Source organism: Lycium ferocissimum, chromosome 9, assembly GCF_029784015.1.
Source record: "Lycium ferocissimum isolate CSIRO_LF1 chromosome 9, AGI_CSIRO_Lferr_CH_V1, whole genome shotgun sequence".
Lineage (NCBI taxonomy): Eukaryota > Viridiplantae > Streptophyta > Magnoliopsida > Solanales > Solanaceae > Lycium > Lycium ferocissimum.
The window spans coordinates 27,463,124-27,473,506 of record NC_081350.1 but is presented as its reverse complement, the minus strand read 5'-3'; the positions used below and the strand labels follow the sequence as shown (position 1 = coordinate 27,473,506).

Genomic DNA, 10,383 nt, shown 5'->3' with positions numbered 1-10,383 from the left:
AGGGGATTTATTATTGTTATATGATATGATTTATGCCTCACGCGAGAATGATTTTACGGGCATGCATTTACATTTATGTCATGATTATGGTCGCCTCGGTGGCCTCGTTGAGTTTCGGGTTGTCCTACATCTTTTCCCAAGTTATACGTATCTTTTATGCTTATGTTATGTTTATGCTTACATACTCGGTACATCTTTCATATATCGCGCATTTTGTCTTGTTGTGATCGTACCCACGGGTACGGTAGACGGATTGTTGTACCTTTCTTAGTAGGACACCAAAAGTTCAACGGGAGGATGTTGGCACTCCGTTCTCACAGGAGTTGTTGGTCGAGTCATTAAATAGGATGCATGCATATATATAGAGAGAGTATGGCTATGGGTACGTCGGGGCCAACGTCCAGAGCCGGTTGATGCATATTAGTTCTCTTAGAGGCTTCGGACTATCACTCGGTGTACAGGTATTGTGTTTGGCCTTGTTGGCCTTCTGACTAGTTTTCTTTCTTGGTTATGGCATTGTTGGCCCTTGTAATGCATATATGTGTTGTTGGGCCTTTTTACGATTGCGAGTTGTTATGATATGCTTCTGACAATTGTTATTCGAGCGGCACTTGTCGGCCTATGATTCATGTATTTATAGAGTTCGGATATCACGTTGGTTCGCTCGGCCCTTACGGGTGCGGGTGCGGCCCCCCCCCCCCCCCCAAAGGGTTGGGGTGTGACATAGGCCTCGAACCTTGTGGCCTTATCGGCAAGTATGCTTGCTCCACTTTTCGGTGTGCACAAGTAGACATCTCAGCTTGTATAAGTTGAGCACGTAAACACAAATACTGTCGTGGCATTGATGTGACACATAAATTTTGTAGATGATCATTTTGTAAGCTGGAGTGTTCGGTAGAAAAGTGGAGACAAGTTGAGATCTACTTTGCACATCCAAAGTAGTTGGAGGGCATACTTGTCGGAGTAGAGGCCAAGTTTGAGGGCCTGTTTATGTATTATGCCTTTTCTTTTCCCTCCCTCCCTACGCATAATTTATTTTCTTCTTTTTGAATTTTTTTGGTGAAAAATAGTTTTCTGAAGGGGGCCTAAATTTATTGATTTTATCTACATGCAAGTATTAAGATCTATTTTTATTATTCATTGGATGTAATTTTCTGATTTTCTTTGGGAAACGAATCAACTACAGTATTAAGATCTATTTCTATTATCCATTCACTCTACTTGGATATGCACTAGTTCTGAGTATTGGCTAACAGTTGTGGATTATCCTTTGGGGATGAATATTTTGGCAAATGAAAAAAAAAAAAACCCCCAAGAAACAATGAAGAGATTGATTTTATCTAAATGAAAGCAACGACCATCAATGAAGAGATTGATGAAAAATCAAGAATAGACAGATATAGCAATGGAAGATATTGATAACTCTACTTAAATTAATTTGATTGAATAAACTAAGCAAATAAGTTACACGAATTTGCGTTTAAATACTCTGTTTATTTTGTTGTACTTATTGGTGAGCAATACCTTTCATATATAATAAAGAGGATAGAAATATGATAAAGCAAAACGGTCAATTGTGATAGTATTTTATAAGGTCAATTTATTTGTAAATGCAAGTTAATGAATTACAATTAGGTGCCAATAAGTGTATTCGGGGTGTCAAAATAGCCACCTCTATACAATAATAATACGTTTTTCCTACGGCGTTATTATATGGATTTTACTTGTATGCACAAATAGTATATGTGTAATGTAATATATTGTACCAGGTTACTTGCATCATTTTTGAATTACTAATTTAGCTTATTATAAGCAGCTATTTATATTTTCTTTTGGTTGATCAAATAGTGCAAAAAAATTTCAATTCGCCGGTGTAAGGAATTTAGATTCAATACTATATATATTGGTGAAAATATGGTCCTCCCTGAGAAGAATATAGAGGAAATGACATTTTTGCATTCGTTATCTGATATGTCCATATGCATTACAATTTACAAAGAGCATAATGGATCGAAAAGTATTACTCCTACGAATTAGAATAACAATATCCATACTTAAGGAAATGCTTGTGAAGTCCTAATCGTAAGGATTTTCTTTAAATAATGGTCAAAAACACACCTGAAATATCACCTTACCGCGAGTATTATATCCCAACTATCAATTGTCCCTTTTCCTATCTGGACTATCACCATGCCTTTAGTTTGATGGTAATTCTTAGTTGATGACTTCTCATGAGAAACATATGTATAAATGAAATTCTTATTATATTTTCTTCAAATAATGTATAATTTACTTTTCGAGATTAATGAGTAGTAGGTTTTTCTTAATACAATATAACTAAAAAATATGCAGGGCATATAAAAGTGTTTGTACTTATTTGTTTTTTCAGATATCTTGAGTAAACAATGAGGGTGTGAAACTTCCATCTTCCCTTGACAATAGAGATGCTCATTAATGAGAAATTATGGAATTAATATAATCTGAGAAGGTGACTTATCTACGTAATGAGAAAGAGAAGTGTCTCATCCTGATCAATAAATGAGAATAAAAATCTGAGTAGAACGCATTTTGCTGTAACTTTTCTGAAAAATGTTTTATTTCTATTTCAAAAAAGATTTTTAATAATCAAAACAATCAGAAAGTTTAAAAAATCAACCAAACAAATGATGTGAGGACAATTAAAGAAACGTTTCCCTAAATAGGGGAAGTCTAAAAAATGTGGATACCTTTACATGAAAAAGCGTAAGCAGTAAACAACACATTACTCAAATGGTTTCTTCTAATGATCACTCAACATTGTTAAGGCGCTATTGCTACTTGCTACACTGTCCTTTTCAGCTCCATTAATTCCCTTGTTTCAATCTACTTTGTGTCCGAGTTTCTTCTCCACTTTCCCCACACATTCGTATTCACACTTCCCAAGCAGAATTCAACATTGTCTTGTTTATATATAGAGATGGAATTAAAGACAACAAGTGTAACTTTAATCAGAGAACAAAAACATTGAAGCCACTAATGGAGAGATTTTGGTGCTCCCATTTTATGGTCAAGGTCATCTCTTCCCATATTTGGAACTCTGCAAAAATCTCACCTCTTTGAACTTTAAAGTCACCCTTATCATCCCCTCCCACCTCTCCTCCTCCATCCCCGCCAATCTTCGTCACCATTCTCTGATTCAACTCGTTGAAATTTCTACTACAACATCAACTCAACCACCACCACAAAAAGCAACACATTATCAGCTTTCCCACCAAAAGTAAAAGGACAAAATTTCACGCGAGGGCCTTTTCAGCATCACCATCAGCAATTAGGAGAGGGGATCGATACCTTACTATCAGAACGATGCAATGGATCGGCTAAGACCCAACCTATATGTATGGTGGTGGATGTCATGATGAGCTGGAGCAAGGAAATTTTCATGAAATTTGACATAAATTTTCATGAAATTTGACATACCTTTTGTCTCTTTCTTCACTTCTGGAACTTGTGCTGGTGCTGCAATGGAGTTTGCAGCCTGGAAGAACCATGTGGATGAGATGAAACCGGGTGAGATTCGGATCCTTCCGGGGTTACTTGAAAGTATGGCTCTGAATTACTCTGATATCAAACGAAATCATCACGGGCCTATCACGGTGTTGGTTCGAATAGACAGAACGATCTATCGGGACCACCGGGTGGGATAAAAGATGGGCCTCCAAGACCGGGTCAAAAGCCACGATGGGTGGATGAGGTAGAGGGTTCTATTGCATTGTTGATTAATACCTGCTATGATCTTGAGGGTCCGTTCATTGATTATGTAATTAATCATATTGAAAAGCCAATATGGGTGTAGGCCCATGGTTGCCAGAAACATTTTGGAAATCACCTAGTTCAATACTACATGATCACGAAGTCAGGTCAAACCGCTAGTCGAAATTTATAGCGGAAGAGGTGATGCAATGGTTGAACTCAAAACCTCAGAGATCAGTTATTTATGTGTCCTTTGGTAGTGCAGTTGGACCTAATTTAGATGAATATGTTCAACTGGCTAATGCATTAGAGGCATCAAACCACCTTTTTATTTGGGTCATTCAGGCCTGTTGAGGTCGATCCGGTCCACCCCTGGCTCTCTTTGGAGGCAGTCCACAGGAAGAGGGATAGTACCCTCATGGATTGGAAGAATGAACAGGGAATAGAGGGTTGATAATAAAGGGTGGGAACCACAGCTATTGATTTTGAGCCATCCTTCAACTAGTGGATTTCTGTCGCATTGTGGATGGAACTCAACAATGGAGGCAATAGGATGCGGCATCCCAATTTTGGCGTGGCCAATCAGGGGTGACCAATTCCATGATGCCAAATTGGTACTCCCTCCGGATCAAAAAAAGAATCCACTTAGCCTTTTTTTCTTGGGTCAAAAAAAGAGTCCACTTATCAAATCAAGAAAGAATTAATCCTGTTTTTTCATATTTGCCCCTATTAAATGTTATATGATCAAATCCCAATGCTTATTTAATTAGGAGTAATTTAGTCAAATTATCTATTTTTGTCTAGGAGTTAGTGTTTTCTTAAGAAGTGTGCAAATGGCTAAGTGAACTCTTTTTTTTGATCCGGAGGGAGTAGCAAATTAGTTGAAAATGGGACACGTGATTTTACTTAGTAGTGATGACCCGTGAGATATGGAGAAGAAAGATGACATAGTTCAAGGAATTGGCCTGCTGATGAATGACGGGGTTCATAGGCAAGCAATGGGGTTAAGATCCATTTTCCAGAATGGCTATCCAGATATTTCAATGTGCTCTCTGAAGTCATTTATTCAACTCATAAGCAAATAATGTGGAAAACTTCATATAAAACAGCCTTTATCATCTCCAAATAAAATAGAGAGAAGCAAACAATATATGTAATGCATGAGACTACAAGTTGGAGTTCACGATAGTTTAGATGTTAGACAACCTCAATTATAAATGAACAAAATTGTGATCCTCCATAATATGTTTTATTTCACATATGTGATTATACAAGCTAAGAAGCCTACCAACTTCGAGGGGGAAAAAAGAGGCAAGACGAGGAAAAAGATTGTAGTAAACCATGTCTCATTTTCTTTCCATTTTTTTTTCTTTTTTTGATATTTTTAATTTAAGGGGCACTATTTTACAGTATGTTTCCATACTTCAGCCACATTAAAACTTACAATATCCGAGGGATAAGAAAAAGTAAAAGATAAGCTATCAGCATTGTTCTGTACTAACTTCATGCCGTCAAGGCAGTCAAAAAAGTATGAGAAATTTATCTGATTTATCAAACGTGTGATATCTAATCGGCATGAGCAATACACTCTGCCATTACAGATATAGCTTGAAATGTCATACGAGAAAACATCACAATTCCCACAATTCTGTACAAACAAATGAAAAGGCAAGAGGAACAACTAACCCGAAACAACAAAAAAAAAGAGGAAAAGTTTACCTCCATCTAATGTTTCTCAAAACTGGAAAATCTTGAGAAACTAGTGAATGAAAAATATGAATCGACTAACATGGATGTGTGTATATATTTCAAAAATCAATTCCTGTGATAGTTGATGGGTGTCAAGATTGACCTATGATGGTGTGTCAGGCTCCATTTTTTTGTACTTATCTTGTTGCTCATTGGAAGCTCAGTTTATTCACCTCACTTTCTTAAGTCTGTCCTGCAGTTCTTCAATCATAAATGTCATGATTAACAGGCTAAAGAAGCAACTGAATTGACATTGAAGGATAACAAACAGCTGACGGTCAGTCAATTTTCTCTATATGTCTTCCAGTGACAACACTTCACAGAACTATTATGATATCCATACTTCCCGTGAACATAAAGAGCAACAACTTTCTTGTACCAGGAAATTGAATTTCCAACTGCTGGACTGGATTCTATACCAGGTTATGCTTACTTGTCCTCCTTACTTGGTATTTTCTCCTGGTTTGGGCATGTGAAGATCAGTATAATCTACACCTGCTCACTGATTTCCCATTCATGTCAGGTGCATTTACTCCATTGTCAATTATTAGCAGGTGACGGTGAGGGTGGAACAGAAATGTCTGGAAGTATGCAACTAATACATGAGGTCTGTGATCTCTTGGTATACCAGAGAAAGCCAGAAAGACCAGAATTGTAAGTCTCTGCCTTGGATGAATTTTATAGTTTAGCACCTTTATCAATTCCCAAATTATACATTGTGATTCTCGACAAGGCTTTCTTGCTGGCTGTTGATCTTTGGTTTACTTAGAGACAAATGCCAATGTCCTATTTGATTGAATTCTACAATTTGTACATACTATTTTTCCTTGGGGGAAACAATCACTATTTTTCCTTGGGGGAAACAATCACCTGGAAATCGGTATATGTGGAAAATAAATAATGAAAATATTAACCGTAGAAGAAGTAATCAGAAAATTAGAAAGGAAAAGCTACTGCTTAATCCTTTCCTGTTGGACTGTACTGCATAATAGTGTGGGCTTAATTCTTCTAGTTTCCACTTTATACAAATAAACCAAAATTCAGCTATTAACAGAGTTCATCGATCTCTCTTGTCTTCATGCATGTAACTAGTGTATATTTTTGCAGCATACTTTTCCTGTTAATGTTTGTGATCACCTCTTTTCCCATTAAGCTATTTCACTCTATCAGGTGCAATCTGTCAAACTTGCATTATTAAAAAATGAAGTGAAATTTGCAAGACAATCAATTCCCGGATGAGCATCTTTTAAGTTGATCTATTTGACACAGCCTTCTTTTTTCGAGGATTTCGGTTTCACCTAGAAGGTCAAGATGGCTGACTGTGTCAAGCCATAACATGAGACATTGTGGAATAGGCTAAGCCTCTCTTAAGGTCTTTTTGAGCAAGAGCTAAAGTAGCTCCTAATAAAACTGCTATTATTCCTATAACCGAGATCAAATACATTATCTAAGGTATCTCAAAAGAGGAAGAAGCCGAGCTACAATAAAAATTCTCGCCGCTACCATAGTAGCAGATGTATAAGAGCCGAAATAGGAGTAGGCCCCTCCATGGCATCAGGCAACTATCCATGAAGGGGGAATTGGGCCGATCTATCCGACTCAACTCCAACATAATGACTCTAATATAGCTAGCCCTTTTAGGTACTTGAATATTGCCTAATTGTTCGGGTCCATTTATGGTTATTGCTTCTATGAACATAGTAGCTAAATAATCCCAACTTGTTATATAAGGAAAATATTGTATAATTGTTTGATTTTCAGCAATTTTCTCTATCTCTCTATGTAAATAACCCAATATTGGATCGTAGTCGACAACATCTTCACCATCTAGAGTAATGATGAGTCGAATAACTAATTGATTGCCTTTCTTTCAGTTATTCTTTTCCCCCTTCCTAGTCTATTAACAACAAAACATATTTTTCGAATGCATAAAATCAAAATTCCAGTGGCTTTGGCCACTCTAACCTTCCCGACCACGATTTTTTTTTGTTAGATATTTCACTTTGAAATTAGAAAGAAATAAGAAATTGTCTTTTCCTAGGTATCAAAAATCTAGTAAATAAAATAAATCAAAAAAGAAATAGTGGGTTCCTTCGTATGGTTACTTCTTAAACAGTGAGGTATTCTCTATACACCGGAGCCTTTACTTTATACTTTAATTTAATATTTAATCAACTAATTAATGTTATTGGGAACTTGTATAGTTCACACGCTTTGGCTGTACCCATGAATTATCTAGTAATAGGTCTATAGGTATATGAATTTTATGGAATTGATCCATATTTAATTTGGGTAAATTTTCATGTTCAAGAAATATCAAGTCCGAATGAGGGTTAAATTATTTAAGTCCAACACATGCATTTAAAGTAAAGTCTAATTTTATTGGGCTTAGTCCATTGAGTTGGTCTTCAAATAATGTGTCCACTCTATTAGCCCAAGGTCCATGCCACGTGTCGAATGACATGCGCGCCAAGTCAAGTCAAGGACCAATAAAATCGTGCCACGTGCATAAGTGACACAACATGTCAAGTCAATAGAAGAACCAATCAAATGTCGCCAAGTGTTCAAATGACATGGTTCAACCAATCATATACATACCCTAGCTCTCCCCTGCAACTATAAATAGGGGTCTTCATGAAGCCAAAAGGGATGAAGAAAATACATAGAGAAGCTCTCATCTACAAGTCTTCCGCATACTAAGAAGTGTCGCTCCAAGTGGTGAGCCGCAAGTTTCCATACCGTACGTTTGCGATTAAAGAAAGCTCGGCCCCCCGCATTCGTAGTGAAGTTTCAACGGAGTAATCCGTCCATTCAAGAACAAGCAAAGCCCTTGATTGACGGCCGTATCGTTGGAGTGAGAAGAATCGGCGAAGATTACATCTTTTTTATTTAAGATTTCATAAAGATTGTAACTCCCGCACAAATTCTTGAAATCAAATATTATTCTTTGTCGCTATTTTTCTTGTCTTGATTATTATTTTCAGGAACGAAAGATTAGTCGTTACAAATTTGGCACGCGCAGTGGGACAATCTTTACCTCTCATCTCTTATCTCATATTCGAACTTCAAAAACACTAAGATGGTTTCTAAGAAGGTCAACTTGAAATCCGCATCCGCATCTACAAAAACTATCAGATCCAAATTCTCCGTTGCTGTGGAAAACATCTTAGATGTTACTGAGGGGAGCGTCGGACCCGTCACAAGGAACCAAGCCAAATTGCTAGGACAACGAGCTCCACAAGCACACGGTACCGAATGTTGTCGTCATCGGTTCGTCTCCAAAAGGCTCGAGATTTCCACAAAACACCACAAAAGAAAGGGGAGGATGTCGCCAAAATGGTCGAGAGGGTTCTTGCCCAACTTAGTTTATCTAAATCCAAGAAATCCTTCACGCAAGCTAGTGATGATGTCTTAAGCACTGGATCTACTCCGCATAACATGTTCGCATCCTATATTCGCGAAAATCCATGTTCTTCTCCATCACCTACGATGGTGGTGCATGCGATGATGACTAATGCTTCAACCATAGAAGAACAACTTGAAAATTTGACGAAAGCAGTTGAAGGCCTATCAAAGAACGTTAAAGATCAAGATGGTAGAATCACTAAGTTAACAAATAAATTAGAGAGCATGGCCCAAGGAAAATCTACCCAAGTACCTATGAAGCTTCATGAAACACAAGAGGAAGGGCAGTCCTTCACAAAACAAGAAATAACGATCAAGAAGGTCCAAGCCTGCCCGAAGGTCTGATTCCCGTTGGCCAACGACTTCACCACGGAGGTACGTCCAAGCATAACCGAGTCCGCATCCAAATCTTCTCTTACATATGCAAAGCCTTATACGCAAAGGATTGATAATGCAAGACGCCTGTTGGCTATAAACCTCCTAAGTTGCAGCAATTCAACGGAAGGTAAATCCGAAACAACACGTAGCACACTTCGTTGAAACTTGCAACAATGGTGGAACATATGGTGATTACCTTGTCAAACAATTAGTTCAATCCCTCAAAGGGAATGCCTTCGATTGGTACATAGACCTCGAGCCTAGTTCCGTTGATAGGTGGGAGCAACTAGAGCAAGAATTTCTCAATCACCTCTACAGCACAAAGAGTATTGTGAGTATGATAGAGCTTACAAATGCCCGCCAAAGAAATGGTGAGAGAGTTGTTGACTTCATCAATCGGTGAAGGAGCTTGAGCCTTAACTGCAAAGATTGCCTTAGTGAAGCATCTGGGATCGAAATTTGCATACAAGGTATGCATTGGGTCTTCATTACATATTGCAAGGAATAAAGCCTAAGACATTTGAAGAGTTGGCAACCCGTGCACATGATATGGAATTAAGCATTGATACAAGTGGATATCAATGGTTTCCTGTCCCTGAGCCTCACGGAGATGAAGATGTAGAAGAACTCCACACTGGGGGCAAGTCTGAATCCGAAGATGATGTTGACACCCAATTTTATCCCGCCTCTCCTCCGAATATATATTTACACTCCTAATATTTTGGCAATTTAAGAAAATTAGTTATACTACGATTATCACTTTATTAATATCCGCGTTTCACTACCCTATTGCAATACTAGCAATTATTATGATCATTATTATTATTATTATTATTATTATTATTATTATTATTATTATTATTATTATTATTATAATTCGCATTTTTTATCATTTCGGATTTTTAATAATTTTATGCACACGCATAGCATTTATTTTGCACAATTTAATAATAGCGTTTATTTACTATTGAACTATTAAAATATTATCGCATCTACTTATTTACGACATCATATAATTTTATTTATTATCCGAGTATTAATAAATACATACTTTTATGTTAGGTAATATTTTAACACATTAATACGATTAATTAAAGGAGTGGTCTTTTATTTAAGTTTAGA

At 37.1% G+C, this 10,383-nt stretch overlaps 1 protein-coding gene and 1 pseudogene across 9 annotated transcripts in view; one reads left to right on the top strand and one right to left on the bottom strand.

Annotated features, from left to right (window-relative positions):
* The first annotated feature begins 2,987 nt into the window (after positions 1-2,987).
* On the top strand, positions 2,988-4,869 carry LOC132031740 (probable UDP-glucosyl transferase 73B6; annotated as a pseudogene).
* A 525-nt stretch (positions 4,870-5,394) lies between these two features.
* The window catches only part of LOC132030086 (protein ENHANCED DISEASE RESISTANCE 2-like), a 54,164-nt gene continuing 49,175 nt past the window's right edge, over positions 5,395-10,383 (bottom strand). For all 9 annotated transcript variants that reach the window (XM_059419569.1, XM_059419561.1, XM_059419565.1 and 6 more), the window contains one exon: positions 5,395-5,599. In XM_059419569.1, coding sequence (XP_059275552.1) covers positions 5,582-5,599 — 18 coding nt within the window. In that variant the 3' untranslated portion in view covers positions 5,395-5,581. The remainder of the gene's footprint in view (positions 5,600-10,383) is intronic.